At 36.3% G+C, this 26,362-nt stretch overlaps 1 protein-coding gene across 1 annotated transcript; it reads left to right on the forward strand.

Moving 5' to 3' along the window:
- Positions 1-1,883: 1,883 nt before the first annotated feature.
- On the forward strand, positions 1,884-24,970 carry LOC149085327 (neurensin-1-like). The gene is made up of 3 exons (XM_089233944.1): positions 1,884-2,012; positions 13,303-13,409; positions 23,925-24,970. Exons 2-3 carry the CDS (start codon positions 13,362-13,364, stop codon positions 24,714-24,716), a joined length of 840 nt encoding a protein of 279 aa, XP_089090070.1. The 5' UTR covers positions 1,884-2,012; positions 13,303-13,361; the 3' UTR covers positions 24,717-24,970.
- Positions 24,971-26,362: the final 1,392 nt, after the last annotated feature.

The raw sequence follows: 26,362 nt of genomic DNA on the forward strand, positions 1-26,362 counted from the left end.
AGGATTCCATAGGATCCTATATTGTATCCGTAGCTATTACCGCCCACCTGATACCTCCTATTGCCCACTTTGGGAAACACTGGTCTAAAACAATTTAATCGCTTTAATTGCGTCATTTTTTTCTTCGCGTGTAAGGATGGTTTCTTTTCATAGTTTCCTATATACATAGGAAGCCAGACTAATGAAATGGGGTTGAGGATGTTCAAGTATGTACATGATTTTCTCATGATAGGGAAAATGATAATAACAACGTAATTTTTGAATAATCAATTATAAACACTGATCAATTAGTTTTTTAGTATTTTGCGTCATTATCGTTATTTTATGGAACACGCAAAAATAACTTTTATCGCGAAATAATACCCAGGTATTTATGGTTGTAGAGTTTTTTTGGAAAATCTTTTTATATATGCAAGATTTTCCTTACAGCTTTCAAAAATGTCTATAAATAATATAAAATATTCGAATGAAGGAAGCAAAATTGTCCCGTGGCAAATCGAGCTCCTCGCACATAAACCTTTCGTTTAACAGATACCGTATATTCCGCATTAGCCGGAATGCCGTAAAAATCGGGGGACACCAGTTTTTTGAATGTTGGAGTCTGATCCATTCCTGACATGCCGGGAAAAGCGAGGTTCAATAAGGATCACGTGATACATTCAGAAGACCGATATCAATCTAAGATTAAATACTGAATAAATACGCGAATCGGTAGAATAATATATCAGTAAAATAATATTTTTCACTGTAGCAAACGTATTTTTTCCAGGACTTTAATAACGATAATGAAAATTAAACTTTTGCTTATCGCTAACATAATTATCCCCAGCATTATACAAAATACAGATACCGTATTTTGCCAGTTTTTTTTTTTTTTTGCATGTTCAGAGATTGAAGAAATAGGCTGTCACTTTTGTACTAAAAAAATATCTTGTTTCACACTGCAATTATTTAATTTTTTCGCTCTGCTTATTCAAATCTTGAACGTACGACCAAAGAATATAACACTTGTTTGCAGTCTACTAGTTTTCCAATTTAGCTCATCTAATGTATGAGAACAAGTATACGCAATTTGAGTATCCGACATTTGCAATAAACCATGATTTATGATAGCAAAAGCGAACATAAAACTTGAAATATCTTAACGCTGTTCATTAAATACAAAGAATAATGGAGTGCTGAGGACAGGTGAGGACAAATCAGCCTATACAATCGCGATTCTTTGAATCTGGATATTAAAAAAATTTTCAGGAATCTGTGATCAATTTCCCGGCATGCCGGTTAATGCGGAAAATACGGTATGTTTTTCTAATTACGGAACAATGACATTGACTTGATAATCTAATATAATCATCGTATACTCACGCTATGTATTGACAAACATGGTAAATACGTTAGAAAACAACAGTTTTTAGAATAAAATCAATAATATATTAGTATACCAGTATGTGACAGCCTTGATAGATTTGAATAAAATTCTATCTCTCAAAATAGTTGCTTCCGATAGTGATTACACATCAACAGAGCAAATTGATACGCAATGAAAATTGATTTTAATCGCGTGACAGTAAGATTTTCATAATGTAATAAAAGGATATTAGTCAGTTGTTTTTGAAGTGTCTTGATCTTGAAGAGAATAATGGAGGTTTTAAGAGGGGGGAGGGGGTAATATAGTTCGCATGACTCCCGGGTTATTCATCAGCATCATCATCGTCGTCGTTATACTCAGCAAGGAAGCAGCAAACCAGCTGCGAAACCGTTATTATTAAGAGATATTCAATGAGAGCTCTCGGGGTTGCGCCGATAAAGCTGCGCAAGAGCCAAAAGGAGCAAGAAACATGGAGAGAGGAGCCTTTAAAGGAAAGCGTGGGTTGACAATCTGGGCATATCGAGCGGCATCTCTCACTTGGCTGATGTCCTTCCTCATCAATCCCTCGTTAAACAAAGATCATCAACAACTTTTGATGCAAATATCTTCTACCTGGTGAAAAACCTACGAAGTTCAAAGAAAGGTCAGTTTAGACTAATCCTATTTTATTTTTATCTATGGAAAATAAAATATGAAATAACATTCATGTTTTGGTTCTTAATGTGACGATGATATTTTTAGTTTTTGGGTACCGGTGAACGTCGGTAAGTATAACAATGGACATTCTTTTTTCCCTTCCGGAGACAAGGACTAATTTCTCAATGGTCTTACAAGGTCAGTCAAGTTCTCCGACCTCAAGAAATACTTTATTACGTAAAATTATGCTGATTTCATTGTTTATTACGCTGTGGAAAGTTACAAATCCGTTTGCATAAATCTATTTTTTGTTTTTTCTGGTTTTCGAAATGTAACTTAAATAGCCGAAGTTTCATACTTTATTGATAATTACCACTTTTTTGACAAAACAGATGAATCTGCCAGTTATAAGTTGCTTTAAGAAGTTCATTTTGATATTTCGTTTACCTGTCTTGCCTTTGAGATTGTCGTTTGAATTTTTTTTAAAGTCACTGCGATTTTTTTTTTCTCACATAAATCAAAGAGAAATTTATTGAGATAATTTGAAACCGATTGATCGAAATTTTTAACATAATTGTGATTTTTATGGAATTAAAAAAAAAACTATTACACTCTTCATAAATGACTTTCAGGTTTTCTTTATAAACTGTGATTGCTTATTTTATAAACGTTTAATAAAGAAACAACCCAAACCAAATTTAAAACATAAATCGTAAAAAAATTATCAAGTTTTTGTCATTAGTCAAATAACTAAACTCTTGAAATATTGAGATATCCTCATAGATATGAATTAATGGAGAAATACTCTTAGGTTTTGCGTTTTATTTAAAAGATTGATGAACCTTTGTGAAATAAGCGATTCTCTCCTAAAATGCGGAGATGTTTGATGACAAAGATGATTAATAAAGAACTGGGGATTAGAAAAAAAACCATCAATTTCTCTAGATAGTAATTTCCCAACATTCAACAGCGTAATATTATAAAACGTAATACTTGAAGTGACGTCACCGGTGACAGCAAAACAGGTCAATTCATCATCTCATCTTCACTGAGTGGAATTTCACTCCTATGATATTACGATGATGGCTATAATCACAGTTTTTCCCATCGTTTTTTACACTAGTTTTAATTTCATCAAACAAAACGAAAGAGTAGTTTTTTTTTGGTTGTGCTGAAATGATTAATAAATTCTTAATCTTTTTATAAAAATAAATTAACATCATACCCGTATCTTATTAAAAAGGCTCCGAAGTTTTTTTCTCATTCTTCAAGGTACTAAAAAAGAATGAAAAAAGCGTTATATATATTAACTAATTTTTTCTTATTTTTCAGTTTTTCTTAATTTCTTTTATCACAACAAATGAGCTTTATGTCTCCATTCAAAGAAATAATAGTTATACGGTAGTTAATAGTTATATTCATCACATATTATTAAAATTTCAATTTTAAATATTTTGGTATTTTAATTGATGAAAATCTCGGGTTATATCTTGCATGGTTTGGTTCATATTTTGAAAAAAAAAATCATGATAACTGATGCGACTTCGAACCGTAGGGCGAAAGATTAAAATATGTCGTATACACAATAAATACCCCGAGTTACGCGATTCTATATGAAAAATACATATTCATCAAATTCAAGCATAATTACAGGATAATTGCTAGTTAATATTGAGTTATAGTCAAGTAAAAATTAATTGGTCGGAAACTACGCTGAGATTTATGAGAGGCTACAGTATAAGCTGGGGAAGATGGAAAAATTTTGCCGAAATTTTTAGAAATTTTTCACTCCAAGGGTTGGTGTAGCATCTATTTTGCATTTTTAACGTTATAGCTAGCCTTAAAAAAATTTGTCTCGATGCTTATCAATGGTAATTCATCGGGTCTGTGCAACTCAATAAATTTCGACTAATGAGTGAAAGTTTTTTTCTTGTCTTCGAAACTAAGGTTTTATGAAAACATTTAAAGCGTACTACACATGACGTTCGTTTGCACAGATTTTAAGGAATATGAACTTTTTTAAGGACCTGATTACAGCCCCGGGACTACTTAGGTTTAATGAAGCCATCATGATAAAAACTTTTCATCAATTTCTCATTTAGTACGTTGTGCAGGAACAACTGCATTTTTGATATTTTTTATAATTTTTACTAAAAAATTGGTGTTTTTTCCCCAACTTTTGGTCCAAATTAACTAATATTTATGTTATCACAAAAAAATGAGTAACTTTGCCTGGTTTTAATTTATACAAAAATTGCCACGTTTTTAAGACAAATAAATTACACTGGTCGAATGGTCGACGCGTTTCGGCTCTTCAATGGAGAGCCGTCATCAGGACCTCGTGGTCAGAACTCACACGAATGAAGAGTGATGTTTACGTCTGGTCGTCCGAAGAGTTCGCCTTTGTATTTGCTGCGTCCGAGTGGTCTTTGGATGCGAATTGGGAATTCGCATCCAAAGACCACTCGGACGCAGCAAATACAAAGGCGAACTCTTCGGACGACCAGACGTAAACATCACTCTTCATTCGTGTGAGTTCTGACCACGAGGTCCTGATGACGGCTCTCCATTGAAGAGCCGAAACGCGTCGACCATTCGACCAGTGTAATTTATTTGTCTTAAAAACGTGGCAATTTTTGTATAAATTAATATTTATGTCTTTGTATGCAAAATTGTACCCGACTTACGTCGCTCCCACCTATCACGTAAGTTCGGTACAATGACTGTTAAAAATCTGTCATTGGGAATGAGATTAGGATTTAAATATGTTTTGTGGTACCACTGCCCTATCTTGAGGCTATTTAATGGTTGGGGAAAGAAGGGAAAGAGTACTTTTTTGCTTTTGGCAAGTAGAAGCGACTACGACCAAGTTAAAACGTGCGTTTTGAACTGTCTTAAGAAACAGATTGATGTGAAAGCTTTCAAGGTTTAAGTTATCATGAAGAAAATTCTTTACAGTACAATACGGTTATGTTAGACTTCGACTGTAACATTTGCGTAGGCAAAGGCGGAGACCCCACCCCCCTTGGGGGCCGAGATTATGGTATATTTTCCAATAAAAAGACGACGTCCTCCCGGGAAGAAAAGTTCAACCCCTTCCCCCCCAAGAAAATTCTGCGTACCCTACTGTTTGTAAGCAGTTGTTATCTATGAGTTATTCAGAAAAACAATACACGGTCAGCTAAGAGCCATAAATCACACGACTGTGATGTGAGTTCTCTCTCTCTTAAAGTGAAGTGAAATCCAGAAGTGAGGACATCAAAGGCTGAATGTCTATACGGAGAAAAAGGGGCGATGAAATTAAAAAAGGAAAAGGAAAGCCCTGAAATCACAGGAAAAAAAACTTTCAAAACATTATCGGAAAAACAATTTTCTCAACAAGTTTGACCATGCAATGAACAGTCCATTTGCCCAGCCCACGATGAAGATTGGTTTCAGTATTGAATATGTAAGGAGTGGTGGGTCATGAGAAATGTTCTATTTACCAGGGCATTCATCTGTACCTATTGTCGAATCTTTAGGTACGCTCTCTTTTCTTGCGTACTTTTACCCGACAGGGCGGGAAAAAGAGTACGCATTCACCAATTTTTTTTTTTATAGAAAACATCTAACTCATCTATTTATGCGGTTAAAGCTTTCAATTCTTATACTTTTATCCCTGATTTAAGTTTTGGGAAATAATTTTTGAGACTTCATCTCTTCAAGTTTCATTTTTATAATCAAAAGTCCACTAGATATTTTTTGCGTACTCTTACCCTCCTTTCCTCCGGCCCTAAAGTTCCGAGACTCGTGCTAAAATAGTACTATTGCAACCATGAAAATAATCGGTGTATAATGAAACTTTTTTCTTTAATAAAGCTAAAAAGTATTCTTAGGCAACATAATTAATGAGCAATCCTGATTTGCTGACTTCAACAAACTCAACGTACTTCAATTTGTAGAATCTTGAGCATTCTCTAGTAGTATAAAATCAAGAGAAAAAAAAAAGCAACTTTTTTTTTTAAATGAAAAGTTACAGAGAAGTGTAAACTGCCATTTGAACATTCAGTATAAATACGTGTTTTATAACTTTTACAATCAGTATTGAGTCGGTTAAAAAAATTCTACACCATTTTTTTGTAACTTTTTCAGTAGAAAATTTTACCGTCTAATAATAACGTATAAGCATACGATTTCAAATACGAATTTCCGTTATGAAAATACGCACATGTGTAAAGTATAAAAATACGTTGGAAGAAGATGGGGTTAGGATAATGAATTAAAATTCAACTAAAACTTTATACGACTTTCAATCGTACGAAGACTTATGAAGTCATGCTGCTTCTAACAGTTGAGGACATTCAACGATTGCTGCTAACAACTGTGTAGTCTAATGCTTGTCGCGTCTGAAAATTAACTGAATAAAATACCAAAAGTTGGAAATACTTTTCCTAAATTAAATAATTCACATTCCAAATGAAATGAATACTTGACGGTACAAGATCTTCGAAATATTCTTTACAAATAAATATTCCTGTTTTTAAATTTGGTATAAGAAAATTGTGTGTTTATAACTGAAAACTATTGCACACTATTCTTAAAAAATTTTAACCTTTTTTCTTATATACTTTCTCATCATAGTTTCATCGGAAAAACTGTCAGCACATCATCTTTCAATGCCGAACGTGACTCTTTTCTGAAAAAACTTTTCCGTCGGGCAAAAATAAAAAGATAAGCTTGTCGTCTTGGCAACGTTTCGTTTAACTTATTGCCTCCAACTTCTTCACACAGAACGAGGTTAAACTGCGGGAAAACGTTCGATAGCCATATAACAGAATAGGCTAAAACGTATCCATATTTCATTCAAGTTTCATATACACCTGATATTTCCTTATCATTTTTTATCTTTGTTCAAAATGCATTTGAAATTTTAGCAATTTGAATTTATGTTCAAACTTCAATGTTAACACTTCCGCCTTGCAGTGCGGTAGCCCAGGTCGATAAGATGCTCGCCTAAAGTACCGAAGGATGTTTAGAGATGTTGCAAGTTCGATACCCGGTTCGTCCTTGTCAGAAAAATTTCCTAACATAGAGGTACAACAAAAAACGGCGACATGATCGCAGGAAAAAATTAAACAAGGGGTTAGCGCACCAACCCCCTCGATGAGTATAAAAAACGAGCCTGCCGTTCGGAATCGGCAATAAATTGTAGGTCCCGGTCTAATTAGCCCTCGTGTGCAGAAAATGACCGTGGTGCGACAAAAATGATCAATTGTAGTAAGATGTATTTTTAGCGTACTTACTTTTAGGTTTATATCTTGGTGGTCTATGTGTTCGAATCTTGGTTAATTCTAAGAATACTTGTGGTGATTCATTGTTGACTGAGTAGCTCCTTCTCTTTTAGCCACAATAGTAAGTGAGTGCATTTAGTTGAAAAAGTAATAAAAATAGTTTCATTTGAAGTAGGGCCGGATTAAGACGTTTGAAGATAATAAGCACTTAAGTGATTTTGGTTCCCCCTCCTCTTCGTCCTCATACATATATTTTACTCAATATTGAATCTCTATCAATGAAAAATAAAACTACAAATGAAATTTTATATTGCAGAAGTATATAACTAATATCTAAGGCAGAGTATGGTGTGAATATTTTTAAGCAATAATAATGCAATCAACCCACAGTTTTTTTCCACAAGCAGAATTTTAAAAAAACTTTAGTTGCACATACGCATCGCTGCTGTTACATCAAGTTTCGCATCGTAAATATTCACACTCACACGTGAGTTAAATTTTCGACTGAGACACACTTACCAGAGACCGTAGGGAAGAATATTACCCAAAATTCTATAACACGTGCGTGGGCGAAAGCAAAAACCCTCAGCTCCGTTGTGATAACGTGAAAAAAAGACAAAATTTTTGCTCGTAATGGGAACCATCGCTCGTTAACCAAGTTGAAATTTGTTCAAAATGTTTGCTCGTTATGCGAATTGCTCGTTAACCGAAGTTCCACTGTATAACTTTGCTCTGAACTTGCGATGCTGTTAAAAAAGCCCTGGGCTTACTTTATGGAAATTGTGAGAAATCTCATTCCAAAATTCAGCATTAACGCGAACTCTAGTTCGCAATATGATCGGTTTATCTGCTTTTGTCTCACCCCTTTTGAGAGATGAAGATCTTCATCTTTCCAATCAAGTGCTCTTGAAATTTTAGGATTTCATAGCTTTTTGTAGTGTCCCTTTTCTCTTGATGTCCTAAGCACTTTCGTTTTAGCTTAATAATTAGCTTAAAAATTCAATTATTAAATTTTTTTTACGTATAAATAACATGTTCAAAAAAGAAAGGATTCCTGTCTTTATTGAATACTGTTGCCTTTACGGAAAAATTTTCTGCTGAAAAAGAGTTACATAAAAAATGAAATGGTGCAGAATTTATTATTTTTTTGAACCAACTCAGTATTGTAAAAGTAATTTTTGAAAACTTATAACAGTCAAATTACCCCTTGGTTCTTATTGATTAATAAAATTCACTTATAAAATTGCTAATCTGTTCATCCCATATAATGGACATTTATTTACTTTTTTTAATAAAAAAAATTCGAAATTAATCAAATAACTTTTTTTTTTTCAATCGCGCAATACGCAATACCTCGCTTCCTAGCTTTGAGATTTAATTCTTTGAATTTATGAGCATCCCTATTTTGTGTTAATAGAATCAGTTACGTACCCAGGAAAAGGAGAAGGTTGAAATATAAATATTAAAATAATTTCAATACTTATGTTTCAATAACCGTAAAATAATTTTAATGCTTACAGCAGGGGTTCTGAAACTTTGCGCCGTGCCGCCCTGGTCACGACCTCCTATATAACCTCGACCTCCTATATAATCTAGGTGGTCGTGCCCTGGTGCGCCTCTAACCTTTGACAGGTGCGCCGTGGAGCGGTGGCACTGACAAAAGTTTTTCGAAATGATTCTTTGTTAAACTGCTTTGGGGGCACCGCGGATAAGTGTTAGTTAGGGAAAGGGGAACCCACGGGTTCCCCTTTCGCGAACCCCTTGTTCGAGAATAGTTCGAGAACCCCTTGGCGCTTATAGTGTATAATCATTATAACATATATGTTGTTAAATATAGTTATTACATTTTCGTTTTTTGATATCTCAGCGAATGTTGAAAGTGAAAAAATGAAATGTATCATATATAAAACTCCATTTAAACTAAAAGTAAAAATTAATCAATGCACTTAAAAAAAATCGCTTTATAAGCGAAGCACACCTTTTTTGGTTACAATGAGATAAAACATATCTGTATGAAGTTTTGAGTTAAAATTAAGAATTTACTTTTATGTCATTTATTGTTTCAGGCAAAAGTTTTATATTTCGTGTGAGAATTTCTGCGTGTGTGTATATATATGCAAACTATATTTTCTCATTACTAAATACCTTTTGCGAATTAAAACACGATTTTGAATTTGTTTTTTTGCATTACAAGAAAAAATTCACACGCGGTGGCACCGAAATGACACTAAAACAGTTCAATTTTGCTACCCGCAAGAACGTAACGACAGAGAGAGGGTGGCGAAGACATACGGTGACAATACATCCCGTATTTTATACAGGGTGGTAACTATATCGACCTCCCATAATTATACACGTGATTCCTTGTGAAAAACTAATACGGAGAAGTGTTTTTAGTTTTTTTTTATGTGACCCAATAATTGATGAGTTTTAACGCTAAAAAATTAATGACGTCACTTTTCCAAATCTTGCCAAATTCACCAAACGTACAACTTGGCGTTTTTGAAACTATATAACATTAGTATACCCTAATGATAAATGGAAAAAAAAGAAAACCAATTTCTTGTGTCTTGTGTGTGTGCCTTTTCCAAATTTTTACGCGATCGTTTGTACCCGATAATTAAAATGGTTTTTTTTTGCTTTGATCAAAGTTGCACTACGTCTGTGATCATTTGGTTTGTCTCGTTTAAATGCTATATAAAATATCGCTAATAATTTTGAGATCAGATTTTTTTTTTCAAGTTCCAAATTTGAAGTTTCTGAAGATTTGCATATTGCATCCATGCAGCGCCGTTGTAATGCATGGATCAACGTGGGCACAAGAAAATAGGAGACTCACAAAAATGTGATACAGTTAAAATTTTCGAGGATACGTGTAAATTTGCCTGGTAGGGCCTCAGAAAAATCAGAAAAGCCCGGAGACCCATGGTGCTCTTAAGACGGCCTTGCATCTCTGGTCCTCCACATGGATGGGGCTGATAGGGCTCTAGCCCTGGTGACCGGGACAATTATCATTTTTTTCATGCAATAAATTTACTATAGAAGGGCCGGACTATAGAAAAGTCTGGCTCCGGGCTTGCCAAAGATCCCAGTCTAGGGGTCCTGCCCTAGATGTGGGGCCCATAATTGCACCACGGCTTTTGATTGTAATTCTGCAACACAATTAACTTTATCAACACGATACGTTTGTTGTTGAATGAAATCGATCACAGTTACAAATTGTCACGATGAAGTCTAACAAGTACAGTTTAAAACTTTTACGACCTCTCATTTATGTTATGGGTGTGTGTATAAAACAATACTCAAGACCATATTTAAAGAACAAACAGTAAATAGATGGCTTTCATTTTGAAAATTGAGAGCTAAGGGGAGAGGACATTATTTTTTTCGGGGAAAAAAAATTTAGAAACATAATATATATAAGGGGCCGTTCAAGTATTACGTAACCAAATTTTAGCCATTTTTGACCCCCTACCCCCCCCCCCTCCTCCTTGTCAGCAAAATTTCGTCATCAGCTCTGCCCCTCTGAATCCTAACTCATATTTTCATAAGGGGTGGCTGATTACGTAAGCATTATCCAAATCCCCCTTTCCCCCCTTGTCATCAAAAGTCAGCAAATCGGAACCCCCCCCCCATCGATGATGACGTAATACTTGAACGGCCCCTAAGAGCATCTTAAAGAATGATGGCAAAATTAGTCAATTGCCTAATACGACTTGAGGCTGAAGTCTGTCTCTGCTAAGAGGGACCGGGACAACCACACTCTTATAAATACGCCAACCGAATGAAATTCCATCCGAAAAAATGGCCAAGTTCTGCGCGAATCCTGCAGGCTGGAATAAATTTCGAAGTCATCAAAATCTTTCTTGTAAAAAGGTAAAGTAAAAATTTATCAACATTTCTCAGCGTGGTAAAAGTCAATTGCAGTCACAAGGAAATAAAATATCTTTATTGTAACATGTAGAATTGGTATGAAAATTGTACTCGATCAATAATCAATAAAAAAAAAACCGCAACCACTAATTATTTTGAATATGGCAATGCATAAAATACTTAATTTGATTGAAAGTTTCTTATTGAATCATTATTATTTTACTGTTTCCACCAGCGAATTTCGTCAAGTTCAATTCTTACAATCTTCGTCGAAGCTTTTCACGCGTAACAGTTTCGATGAAATTTTAAAATAACTCAAAAAATATTGCCCTGTGGAGGCCCTGACAATAGTACTACAATAGTAGTTCAGTTACTATGTAACATTTTAGTCCGAACCATTTAGTCTAAATTGAAAACGAACGATCTCTATGTATATAAGGACAATGATATGCTATTGCTATAGATTTAAAATTGTAGAAATTAAAATATTCAATAAAAATTAATAAGGGTTCTTTCGGGGTTTTCACATTAAAAAAATCATAATCTCACCTGAAGGCTCCCCCCCTCTTGCGTACTCCAGTGGTTACTGGAAGAGTAACAGCAAAAATTTCCGGACATAAGAATCAACCGCTAAAGAATCAAAATGGCGGAACAAAACGTGATTCTTATAAGCGGCGGCTACTGTAACAGAGCTTGGCTTCTAACGGGATTGAATATTTTTGTTCAATTTCAAAAATCCTGCAACCCTCTATTGAGGAAGAATTTTACTTTCGTTGATTGTTTGGCTTTTGACTGACCGTTACAAAAATGACACGTCACAAAAATTCAAAGCGTTATAACTCATTAAATATTCGTCTGATCCCAAAACGGAAAACACGTTTTTATATTAGCTTTTAACAAAGAATCCCGTGTATAATTACTGGGCGGTGGATAGTTACCACCCTGTATATAAGGAGCAGTACGATTATTTTCCCATGTTATTGTTTGATTCCAGACTTGGGAATCACTACCCGGCACCTGCTTGATAACCTCAACACGAACTTTAGAAAGTATTTCATTAATCATATCCGAGCAATAAAGAATGATTAATTTTAAGCTTAATAATGATCAAAATAATTATATACGTGACAAATGTGTTGCACAAGTATCGAAGTATCCAATGTATTTTTACATAAAATTCATAAATATACAAATGCCTATACTACATCTAAAAGAATGATTTAGTAGATGTGAACTTTCTTTTTTGCAACAATGTACAGGGGTTGGACAAAATAATATGACCATCTATGAAATGAGACAAAATCTTTATTAATAGGCTGTTTGCTACGTAGGCTGTCATTACCGTCGACACGGTACTTCTCTCGACACCAACAAGGGTGTCCGTTTTCGTTACTGTGGCCCCGGTAAGACGGGCTCTAACAATCTCATGCCTCTTTTGAAATCTGTGAGGAAAGCCATAACGAAGTTTTAACGCCTCAATATACTTTCGCATCCAAACGTTATCACTGCTAGGACTAGACTGATGTGTGCACATTCTCGCTCGCTAGGTGGCACTCTTCCACACTACAGGGTGGGAGTATACGACAGGTTCCCTCGAATGTTGTCTCATTTCCCAGGTGTTCATATTATTTTGTCCAACCCTTGTATTATGTTACTGCCGGAAGTTGGCCACTTCGCAAACTGCTAGCCCAGTTTACCCTGCCAATGTCCGAAATTTAAGATTTCACCCAGCTTTGGCCGGCCCCTATATGTCGATACCTATACATCATATACATGGATCAATAATATATCGATATTCAGATTCTTTTTATTGTTAGGGTTGCCATAGCTAAGCATAATAATTATGGTTAGCTATGCCTAATTACAAATGGCCATCATTATCACAAAAAAATACGCTAACGGGGTGATGACTTCGAATAATAGGGATCGATATAGGGATATATAGGAATCGATAAGGGATATATAGGGATCGATAAGGGATTTATGGGGATCGATAATAGGTGCCAGCCAAAGTTCGTTAAAAGCCCAAATTTCGGATATTGGAAGGGTAAACTAAGCCGGTCAGTTCACGAAGTGGTCAACTTCGGGCTTTGGCAGTAACATATACATACATAACCATAATATGATGAACCTTCAATTTTTTTTCGATTTCAGATTCACTCGTAAATCTTACGTGTTTGTGCATATTGATTGCATAACCATATTTCACTATCATGACCGAAAAAGCTGAGGTACCAAAAGAACCCATCGCCAAGGAAGAGGTAAATTCGTTGATCAACTTCATTATCTATAAATTAAATGCAAGTTTTATTTAGGAAACATTTAATGGAATTATGAAGCATGTGCTGTGATTTAATATATGAGTGTACACACTAATGCGCTTATGTTAGTCTAATAACTATTAAATATAAAATAAGCGAATTACTTACAAAAGCTTAATTCAATATTTTATATTCCGACTCAAGCTGAGATCGATGAGACATAATGGAGGTAGTCTTTGTGTTGGAAGAGTGAAATAGCGTTATGAATAGAGTGACGCGAATATACAATCTCTTTCTATAATAAAAAGAATGTCGTAGTCTCTCTAAATACATTTTTTTGTTATGAAATGGAAATAATCTATTTATTTATATACATATTTATGAATGACAGGTCGTACATCACAAAGAAAATGCAGAGATGTGAAAAAGACTAAATAAAGAACAAAATAGGCAGCAAAAATAAAATATGTTGGCGTAGGTTTTCAACGGCCGACGTTTAATTGAGAATGAGGACTTACCGGGCAGACCACAGCTTAACAGCCCGGTAAGTTCTCATTCTCAAAAATAAAATAAGTGAATGTATATAGGTATGTATGTGATGCATAAGAAACAGGAAAGTAAAAAAATTCTACAAACTACACAAATAAAAAAAAACCATATTTTTTTAAAACTGTTAAAAAGACGTGTATAGCACTAAAATTATAAAATAATACGATGACAAGTTAAAGGCGCGCATAACACAAAATGGTTGAGAAATAATAAAAACAGTAAAATTATATGTTAATACAAGGTAAAAAGCATAGCATCGAGGATGTGGGGACAACTGGTGAATTGTTGGCTTCCTCGCAATCTCACCGGGCAGTGAGTTCCATACGCAAGCTGTGCGAATGAAGAAATGATAGTGCCTTGTAGAAGAGATTGTAGATTTCATAAAATCTGTTATTTTTGATTTTTTTTTTCCGTTATGTCTTGACCGACTACAAGCAGTGACGTCGGAACCAGGGATGCTGTGGGTGCTCGAGCATCCACAAAAATTTGTAGGATAAATTTGAGTACCACTTTAAGAGTTAAATCACAAGTGACAATTCTTGCATAAAGCTCAATCTGAGCACCCACAAATATGAAACACTTTCGACGCTATGACCACAACTCCCATCTATCGCTATTTTATACTTTACGATTGCCGAAGGAACTAAATTCTTTTCTTGGAGTATTTTATACACTGCTCAAAACAATTAGGGGAGCAAGCAAAAAAGTGAAGAAAACCGTGCGAGACAGCCATGTATTGGAATACAATGGATAGTACACGCGTATCAATGCGCAATACAGAAAAAAGACGTAAAAAAGCTTTAATTCTTTGAAAATATGGAAAAAACATGAAAATATGATTTAGGGCAACAATTTGGTTCCATGTAAACGATAAAAAAAAGTACTGTTTACACATGATGCATGAGTTTTAATAGGGCGTGTGGTCTCCTCGAACAGCTAAGACTGCTGCACACCTGTTTGCCATGGATGCGTTGAGGTTATCGATCAGACTTTGGGTTCACTCCTCAAGAAGTGCAATCTGAAAGTCTCGGACAGTAACAGGCGGCCTTGGTCGCGCAGCAATGCGTCGTCCGAGCATGTATGCTCGATTGGATTCAGGTCAGGAGAGCACGCTGGCCATTCCATACGCTGTATTGTTTCAGCTTCAAGCATGGTCTCCACCAGACGAGCTCTATGCGGTCGGGCATTATCATCCTGGAAAACAAAGGAATCTCCAATGGCTCCAGCGTAAGGAATGACATGAGGTCGCAGTATCTCGTCTGCATACCTTCGGGCCGTCAAAGTGCCATTCCGAATGATATGCAGGTCCGTACGTCCGCCTATGCTGATTCCACCCCATACCATCCAACCAGCTCGTCTGTATTATGACCTTTCACGAACGAATGCGGGGTTATTTCGAGTGCCCCTGTCCCTCCATACCAGAACACGTCAGGTGTCACACTCCAGACTGAATCGGGACTCGTCTGTAAACAGCACTTGGCTCCAATCATGTTGCTCCCAATCTCGATGTTCAGCAGCCCATCTTCTTCGGGCCGCACGGTGGCGTGGGGTCAACGGAATGCAGACTATTGGCCTACGTGCATAGAGCCCTCCCTCATGAAGCCGATTACGTACTGTTTGGCTGGACACCCTTCGTCCTGTTGCCAAGAGCAACCGTCTTTGCAGCTGCGTAGCATTCTATGTTCTGTTTCGACGGGCTGTTAAGCGTATATACCGGTCATCAGTTGCTGTAGTGGCGCATGGCCGACCTTGCCCTGGTCGACGTCTAACATTTCCTGTTTCTTGGAATCGATTCCACAGCCTTGCAACAACACTTCTGGCGACTCCAACAGCGTCCGCGACACTACGTTGTGTTTGCCCGGATTCCAGTCTGCCTATAACACGCCATGCCATGGATTCCGGTAAATCACGTTGTTGAGACATCCTCAAGTCACCTTGTCTCAAAAAAAAATACTGCGCAATCGAATTTCACAGTTACGGCAGTAAAACAGACGTTTCTGCAACATCCCGATTTCTGCCCTTATCTCCTTTTTCTGGTTTTTGACGTCATGAACTTTGATTTGCATATGAAGTTTTCTTCTTCCGTTTCCTGCTAGGCTTTAAATTATGGATGATTCATTTTATGTTACTTATCGGTATACATCTTTGCGTAATTTTGTTAAAACCATGTGCTCCCCTAATTGTTTTGAGCAGTGTAGTTCCTTCAGTTTGTACTATTCTCATTTTTCATATTACAATAGCATTTTAATTTCTGAACCATGATATGCTTAAACAGGTTTATTTTTCGCAAAATTTTTGCTGCGGAAACTATGTATATCACATATATTTTCTTAACTATCCGCAGCGGGAAAATATCGTGTCGCGGGAAAATATCGACAGAATAATATATAGATTCTTCTGCAGTTTTTCACCATCCCCGCTGAAAATTTTAAACTACTCAAACACTAATTCTGCCAATCTGTGTGACTAAAAAGATTCAGAATCGTGAGGTCATATAAATGAAATGTCCCGAATTCTCTCGTCTTAATACAGTGAAACCTGTATAAAACGGAAGGTCAAGAGACTGAAATTATTTTCCGTTCCAGACAGGTTTCCGTTTTAGAGGTGCACATAAAAATATATGCAGTGATTTATTTCTATCGTTTACGAAACTCAAGTTTTTACAACATCCCCCTAACTTCTATGAACCAACGAGTGTTAAATAGAGGCATGCATATTATTATTTTGAATTTTTTCATGTTTGCTGTTTCAAATTACTATACATTTGAAATTTATATTTAATGTGCTAATATAGTTAAACTTCAATATAATTCATTCTCGTGAATAGCAATAGAATGAACACTTACTTTTGTCAAAAATGGAAAATTTTTAATACAGTGAAACCTCGATATAACGATATAACGATATTCTGTGGACTACTATCATTGTAGAGGGATTATCGTTACATCGAAAGGCAAAACTATCCTAACGTGTGATCAAATTTATGCTGTTGTTTTCATCTTTTCTACATCCACATTGTTAATACCATCAGAAAATGCGCTTTTATGTACTTATTCGCCTCAAAAAATTGTAATTGATTAATTTATTATAAAAATTCACTAAGATGCAATGCCTCTGTAAAGAAGTTAACGCATTGCACTTTTGTGTCTTACACAGAAAAAGTAGCAATATCGATACTTACGTTAGCTTCGGTGATTTTTTAGTGAAAAATATTGATGTTAGTTAAGGAAAGGATGAAGAAGGAAAGAAAGTGACGAAGTCAAAATTAAATTCTAAGCGATTTTGAGCAAAATGTAAAAAAATATCTTTTTTATATATAGCGGTTTCAAAAATCTCCTATAAAAAAATATCCTTGTAAGGGATTTATCGTAGTAAAGGATAGCGTTATATCGAGTATCGTTGTAGCGAGGTTTCACTGTATTCAAAATAAAAATTTATGGAAATTGCATACCTTTTGAAAAAAAACAGTGGCTATGAGATCAGCAACCAATAATGTTTGTGAAAGAAAGATTCTACATATCTATAACACTTAAATTTTTTGCTTCTTTTTTTTACGCCTCTACGAACTCCATTTTTGTGTTCAAATTCAATACACGTTTCTTGTTGCTGGTGGCTATCTGTACACCATGGGCGGAGATACGGGGGGCGTGGGGGGCATTTCCACCCCCCCCCCTAGCGTCAAAGGTGAAGTTGACTGATCTAATGTATATATGCATATATATACATTAGATCAGTCAACTGATCTAATATATATATGATATGACATCATCATCATCGTGCCCCCCAGACTCCCAAGTCTATCTCCGCCTATGCTGTACACTGATTGAAAATCTATGCAGTAGCCAAAAAACACGGTATCGCTAACAATAATTCAGTCTCCCTCGCGTATTACTCTCCCGAAATTATCAAACTTCTTCCAAGAAACAGGAGTGTTTTCTGACACTAAGTAAGTCCCCATTTCCATCATAAATGAAATGCTAAACAAGCTTTTACTAAATTTTGAATAGTAAATCCGCTTCATCTCAAGCCCGATCCCCAGAACCAGTTCAGATAGATAATAAGCATTCATCGTTTTTCAAGAAGCGACAGAGTTTGCCTAACAAAAGGGGGATCAGAGCGACTTAACTTCCCTCTCATCCAAAGGACAAAAACTTGCACTTGGACAAAATTTCTTTCCGTTTTAGCAGGTTTTCTATCTACAAATAGACTAAATATCCGAAGATATATATATATATATATACAGGGCCGGACTTAGGCAGGTGCGAAGGGTGCAGTCGCACCGGGCCGCTAAATTTTAGGGGCCGCAAAACGAATTAAAAATACTTTGTTTACAATGAAGCAAATACGTTGATTGCATTGAGTTACATTTTGACTTCTTATCAAAGCAATATCTTAAGATTCTGTCCAAGACAGGGGACCCACGACCTGCATTTCATAAGTTCGTGCCCTAGGCAAGTACTATTTTTGGGTGCCTCTTGTACAGTTTTCTTTGAGGCAGAGGCGTTGGGGAGGGTATCGCCTGTAATGCAAAAAGCAACCAAATTCTGCGCCCTGCAAATTTTTGGGCATGTGCCCCATTTGCTCAGGGGGCGATGGACAAGAAAGAGCGCTGAATTCTCACTCTAACGACGTACTTATTTAAAACTACAGGGGGGTTGCGGTGCGGCAAAATGCGTGCTTGTCACAGCTGAAAGCGTATTTAGTTTTGGGCATTTAATCCGTCGTCTAGCCCTGACAGCCCTTCCATCGTGATGCACTGTGTACAGATGTCGTAGAGATGGCACCCGCATTTTGTAGCAGAATGGGTCCGATGCCTGTGCTAATCTCTGGCACAGGCATCGGAACCTGGGAGGCTGAGTCTTATTTCAGCTCCCTCAAGGATCTTGAAAAATAATTTCGGAGGGCCGCAAGATGGCCGCAGCTGTTTTCGCACCGGGCCGCAAAATGGTTAAGCCCGTCCCTGTATATATATATGATGCACTCCGCTATCCATACAAAGGTTTTTAACAGCTGGCTGTGCGAAGAGATATATTATTTTGAAGAAAAGAAAATTCACCTACCCTAAACCGTACATGGACGGTCGGACAATTCAACGAGCCGTTAATTCTCATAAGGCACAGTGATATGATTGGCTGGTGAGGGAGTGACATAAGTATTAACTTAACTGACTTATCAGTTTACCATATTTGGCAAGAAATCATACTTTTTCGTCATTCACGTTTCCGACTACTTTATTAGCAAATACACCTATAGGCCGAACTCCGCTCGGGCGTTTCTTCACTCCTCCGGCCGTAAAAGGGGCGCTTGCTCCCGGACTGAAAATATCAACTCTGTTTTCACCACAACTAGAAACATGGCAAAACTGATAAAGGGCCGTTCAAGTATTACGCAAGCAAATTTTTAGCCATTTTTGACCCCCCCCCCCTCTTGTCAGCAAAAGTCAGCAAAACTCTGACACCCCCCCCCCCTTGTCAGAAAAATTTTGTCATCAGCTCTGCCCCTCTGCACCCTAACGCATATGGGGGATCAGAGACGTACACGGGGTGGGCATAGGGGTCTCGTGCCCCCCCCCCCACGATCAAAAATTTATTTTTTTAATGCAAAATTTTTAAAATTTTTAAAATGCAAAATTTATTTTTTTAATGCAAAGGGTATGCGGACGCGGGTCCGCATACCCTTTCAAACGAGCGCTGAAGATGCGGGCGATTCGTCCGCATCTTTAGTTCGAAATTCGTGCATAAAAACTGTTTTTTCGCAATTTTTGTAATTATTTTTCTCCTTCACCCCTGATTCAGTGCCCATAGGCAGCCTAGAGGCATTCTTTGGTGGTTTTTATCATTGAGCCTAAAGATGCCTCCATTCCGATCCTCACAAGTAGTCGATGGGAGAAAATATCTTAAAATATTTTCAAAAAATTTTGAAAAAAAATCTGTCTTTTCGGAAAAATATGAGAGAAAATTCCAAAAACACATGCAATGTTCGAAAAATCCAATCCAAAAACATCCAAAACATTCGATGTTCCAAAAAAAAAAAAAAAAAAAAAAAAATCAGCAGATATCAAAGAATTTGCAAGTATAAAAAAGGGAGGGGTTGGGACTTTCAAAATGTCTGTGCTTAGAAATATTCACATCACAATTCTGTCTTAGGCCGGGATTACACTATAAAAGTTTTGTAAAAGCTCTTTGATAAAACGTGAAAAATTCAACCATTAAGATCACCGGTTGCATTTGCTTGAATGCAACCGATGCGCCTATTGGTTGAATTTTTTACAAAAATTCTTTTACAAAATTTTATAGTATAATCCCGGCCTCAAGTACGGATTACACTATAAACATTTTATAATAATTCTTTTAAAAAAGCAACTAATAAATTTATCGGTTGCACTTGCAATTTATTAGTTGCTTTTTTCAAGTTTTATAAAATAACTTTCATAAACCTTTTAGAGTGAAATCCCATCCTTAGATTAGTCACTTCTGAAATATAAAATTTCATTTTTTTAAGTTTACAGACTAAATATTGAGTAAAATATACTTGTAGGTATCGGGGAACCACCAAAAATATTCAAGTGCTAGGGTCTTCAAACGGCCCTGAGTGAATACCGTACGTGGATAACATTGTTTAATAAAAGTATTTTTTTTTAAAGTTTAAAAAAATTAAAAGATTAAAAATTTGAAAAAATAATAAATATTTAAAATAATATTTCAGATATTTATATTTTTTAAATAATTTTAAAAATTTAAAAAGAAAAAAAATTAAAATTTTTAAATTAAATTTAAAAGTTATTAAAGTATGTAGTCAGTTAAATATTCGTAATGAACAGAACGGCTTATAATTTTGGTCCCGTCAGTGGCCGTTGTTGGCAGGTTTTATTGCATAAAATTGTGAAATATGGACAAAAGGCTGTTAAAGTTGCTATATCTCAATCTCAGAAGGAAACGAAGGGATACACGTATGTAGGTACATTATATTAATGAGCAGGGACCATCATATGGTGTTTTTAAGGGTATTTATGGCAAATAATTAAAAAAATTCCGTGAAAAATCACCTTCAAAAAGTAGCCAAAGATGCGGACGAATTCGCTCCGCATCCGCATCGTCTGAATAGCTCCGAATCTATCCCGGATGCAACTAGAGTCACCGATTTGGGAATTCTCATTGACGAGCGACTTAAGTTTTCTGAACATTGTTCAGCGGTTGTCAAAAAAGCGAATAGAATGCTTGGTCTCATTTTTAAAAAGGTCTCTTCGCGTTCTCCTAAAGTCATTCTTCCGCTTTTTCGAGGCTTAGTTCGTCCTGGAATGGAGTATGCTGTAAGGTTTTGGAGACCATACCTACAGAGGGACATAGACTTGGTTGAAGGGGTGCAGAGAAGAGCTACGCGTGTCCTTATTGGCACACAGGGCTTGAGTTATGAAGAAAGACTTCATTTTTTGAATATGTTTACATTGGATGAACGCAGGTGTCGAGGAGATATGATCGAAGTGTTCAAAATTTTCAATGGGATGGATAGGATGGACCATGAACTTTTAGTACACCGCCAATCGACTGCTTTTACAAGGGGACACCAGTATCGATTGGTGAGGGATAATGCAAGGTTATGGTGTCGCAGGGAATTTTTCTCCAATAGGGTTGTTAATAAATGGAATAGCTTACCCCCGGAGGTAGTAAATTGTAACACAATTGACACGTTTAAAAAGAAATACGATAAACATGTTGGGGTAAATCGAGAAGCTATCCATTCTTAGAATAAGACAACCATAAGTATTCTTTATGGGCATTGTATAATATTTTATCATGTGTATATATTGTTTGTAATTTGTGTTAATTGCATTTTTAATTGGGTTGCTGTATTTTTGAAACATATGACATCCATATTTTTATGGGCATCTTTTTATCAGCCACCTCGTTGGGCATTTTGCCTGTTGTGGCGTTGTATTTGTATTTGTATTTGTATAATAAACCTATTGTCAAAACTTCTATGTGCGGATGCGGAGCCCGCACTTAGGTTTTGACACATGCGGACGACGTCCGGACCCGCATGAACATTTCCTAGGTGCGGAGATTTTTCGGCTCGTCTGAAAGGCGCAGTATATTCCAATTGTTAAAACTTCTTCCGGACCCGCATCCGCGTCCGCATCCGCATCCGCATCCGCTCCGTGTGAAAGGGCCCTAAGCGATCCGTGACGCATTTAGAGATCCTTGAGTGACATGTGACGTAGTTTTAGAGCACTTAAGTGGCCCCCAGTGCGGTTCTACATCATTCATGTTACCCACGGCACATTCTCAGATTATTCAAGTGATCCGCAGCATATAATTACGGATCAGTTGAGTGATGCGTGGCACAGTTCCAGAGCACTTAAGCGGCCCGGACACATTTTCAGATCACTTGGATGCACGTAAAATTTAGAGATCACTAAAGTGGCTCTGTAGGGCACTTATCAATAGGGGGGATGTCACTTCAAGTTTGTGCCCACAAACTATCGAAAAGTTTTTCTCGTTTTTTGCGCACCGAGTAAGATGCTATTGAAAATATTTCCTATTTTCATAAAATGGGGTTGATGACGTAAGCATTATCCAAACCCCCCTCCCTTTGTCATCAAAAGTCAGCAAATCGGAAACCCTCTCCCCATCGATGATGATGTAATACTTGAACGGCCCCTAAGTTCAAACAGAATGTTCCAAAAACCGGCCACGGGCAATACTATACCGTGGCCGGAAATGTTCCGAAGTTCCAATTGTTACTAGAAAGATCAGAACCAGAACAATTAAAATTAATTTAAGAGATCAAGAAATGAAGATGGAAGGGAGGAAAAAAATGCAACAGCTGAGCGGGATTCGAACTCACAACCTTCAATGCTAGAGCCTCTTAGGTTAACTACTACACCAATTGCGTTTGCGAACCGATAAACGTAGCCAGATAATATGTTGGCGTCAAACAATAGTCGCCCAAACAGAATATCTCCCACTCTTCGCCAATGCTAAGCGCCAAGCCGGCAACCCATTCATTTTCGTTGCATCATCACCAGTAAATCGTATCACTGTTCCTTAACGACTCGTCAAAATTCAGGCCAAAGATCGGTCCCGTTCAGTGCACACGAGCTCCAAGGAAAGATTGAGATATTCGTTGCCTCTGTAGTCAAGTGGTCTGGGGCGTTCACCCGGAAAGTGAAAGGACTTGGGTTCGATACCCCGCAGGAATCGAACTGTAACCAGCATTCATCGTAAAGGCAGTTGAATTTTCTCTCTTTCCAAAATATATCTTCGCACAGCCAGCTGTTAAAAACCTTTGTATAGCTAGCGGAGAGTGACATCATCCTCGAATAAGTCGCCATCTGGTGGCATTGCCAGCAATTGTGAGCTTTGGCCTGAGTTAGGTCCGACCGTCCATGTACGGTCCCGTTCAGTGCACACGAGCTCCAAGGAAAGATAGAGATGCTCGTTGCCTCTGTAGTATAGTGGTCGTTCACCCGGAAAGTGAAAGGAGAAGTGAGTTCGATTCCCCGCAGGTGTAATTGAATTTTCTCTCTTTCCAAAATATATCTTCGCATCAGCCAGCTGTTAAAAACATTTACATAGACTAACGGCCGTATTCACCAACACAGTTTAAACTGCAATCGCAGGTGAAAGGATTGAAGATCGAAACGGATTGGTTAAATTGAGGATTTTAACTAATCCGTGTCTATCGCTAATCGTTTAACCGGCGATTGTAGTTTAAACTGTGTTGGTTAATACGGCGGTAAATATGCCTTCAGTTTCCTTCTTAAAGGTTTTCTATGATTGAAAAACCATTAATTATTCACAAGACTATGTGTTCCGTTTAAGACAAGTTTCCGTTTCATACAGTGCTCGTCTTAGACAGGATTATAAATAATTCAAAATTTCTTATTCATTTGAATTCTTAATATTTTTGGTATTCATGTGTGCAAAAATTATGTAGCGATTTACACGTGGTTACTTGTTCATTTAGGGAGAGGCGGAAACTGTAACTAGCATTCAGAAGGAAGAGAAAAAGCGTCTATTGGATGGGGAAACTGATAAAGTCATTGCTGTTCCTGAAGCAAAGGATAAGCCAGAAAAAATTAAAAAACGCAAGTCATCAAAACTACTGGCTGCTCCTGCATCGGAAAGAATTGGCATGCCTAAAGAAGCTTGCCCTGAATTCTTTGGAGTAAAATCTTATTTGCACAACTTCTACGAGTCCGTTACTGTGAAGAATCCTCAACTGTATGAAGATATCTACGAAGAAGATATGGCTTACATCAGTCATTCGAGACAACGCCGACTTCGTCTTTTTAAAGCTTGCTGGAGATTTGCAATCGTTTTGGGAGCTCTTTTGTTGCTGTTGGGGCTTACTTTCCTGCTCTTGGGCTATCTAATGCCACGCCTAAATGTGATTGTTGGATATGATGAAGATATGGAAATCATAGATAGAGATGCGAGGGAATTCAACGAGTTTCTTGATCTCTGCAGAATCATTGGATTGGCCATCTTCTGCACTGGAGGTGGTGTTTTGGGCATGGCATTGTTATTGCCGGTAATGGTCAATCTGCAATACGATGACGATGGTCACGACAATATGGAACCATTCCAAGTAGTCATGGCGCCTGAAGAACCACCCCGCTCTCCCACTGACAAGAAAATTCCAGCAACTGAAGAATTGGCTAGCATACAGCCAAAAAGGGAAGCCCAAGAAGAGGTGGTCATGACCAATGCAGGGTTATGCAAAGCTCCAGTTCTTATGAGAGTTGCTGGTCAATAAAGGACAAGGAAGAAATCATCTCCTATATCGTTTTTATGTGTCAAGTGACTTCGTGCTTCATCGTGGTGGTACCAATTTTGTTATTTCGACATTATTAGTTTCGATGTTTTTATCGCAGTTCCAAAGACTGCAAGATCAATTCCAGCTGTCTTCATTTTAATTTTTATTTTATTTCGGCCTTCCCAGAAAAAAACAAAAAAACTAGAAATGACACGGTGTTGGTTGGACTCTTTGTTGAAATTGAAAAGTTATTCAAAATTGAGAAAAAAAATTTATCAATTGTACATTTAGCACGTTATGATCAACTGATATATATATATATATATATATATATATATATATATATATATATATATATATATATATATGCAGCTATAACTCTCTGATATAAATAAATAAATAAACAAATATATATACACACACAAATTTTCAATCACGAAATAATGAAATTGTGTATGTGCGTGAATGATTTACTGATCTTTTAAATAAATCTATTGCTATAATTTGACAGCTTATAAATGCAACTCCGAGACGTCAGAACGTTTGGCGAATTTTACGACGTTAATGAAAACACAAATTTTCATATAGCATGAGACAAAACTCATAATTCGAAAAAATAGTGAATGCTTTATGTTTAGCTATATAGAAGAAATGTTGTATTTATAAATCCGTTTCACATGTTGATATTATGTGACATTTGATTGAAAATATTGTTTGATGATTCATCGACAAATGGCATGGAAAAAAATTAGTGATATAAAAATTTTGATAACGAATTAAGAGTGAAAGATCTAAATGATGACTCGTCTGTTTCAAACTTTGGTATACTTTAATTTACACACTCTCTAAATTACTGAAACATATATACTTTGTTTCTTTCTAAATTGTAGTATTTTTATTATTTGGACTGAATATTTTTTGAAGCATCGTCGTATAAAACCAAATTAATTAATTTGAGTACCAAATCGATTTCGTGTAAAAATTCATTTTCATCTTTCACTTATTGAAAAAAAAAAGACACAGCCAAACTCTTTTTGGATGATCGCAAAAATACATGATTGGTATCACTGTTCGAGAGTAATATTTTGTGAGACAATTTAAAAGTAAAACAAAAATATTTTTCTACAAAAATATTATTTTGTATTTTAACGATTTTCTTTCTATAAAAATCGGTTTAGAGTTAATGCGTTTAACTCTCTCATATAAATTTTTTTTCATTTATTTCTAAGGCTAATGTAAAATAACTACAGAATTATAATAGAACATTTTGTTTATTCTTGAATGAAAAAAGTTCCATATGAAGAATATTATTCATAGCCCGTTGAGCGTTTGACCCTTTTTTAAGCGTTCATCTTTTTATATCTGGATGTACATTGTAAGAATGTAAAAAACACACACAAACACATTCCTTTAACTTTATACCCCTATGTGAACCCATAGCTTCATTAATCTTTTCTCATAAAATCACCGGGCGTCAACATCATTCGTTTTCAAATTTATTTCAGTTCAGGGTAGTTTAACAATTTTCACAAGAGGATATTCACTTTAGTTTGTTCACCTGAATCGTATTTTTTTTTTTTTTTTTTTTGTGAATGAATATTTTTCTCACTTCAATTTCAAGCAAAAACAAAATCAAGTTGTGCCAT

Source organism: Pholcus phalangioides, unplaced genomic scaffold, assembly GCF_987345545.1.
Source record: "Pholcus phalangioides strain wild (caught in Gottingen) unplaced genomic scaffold, Ppha-v1.0 ptg000007l_1, whole genome shotgun sequence".
In the NCBI taxonomy this organism is placed as follows: domain Eukaryota; kingdom Metazoa; phylum Arthropoda; class Arachnida; order Araneae; family Pholcidae; genus Pholcus; species Pholcus phalangioides.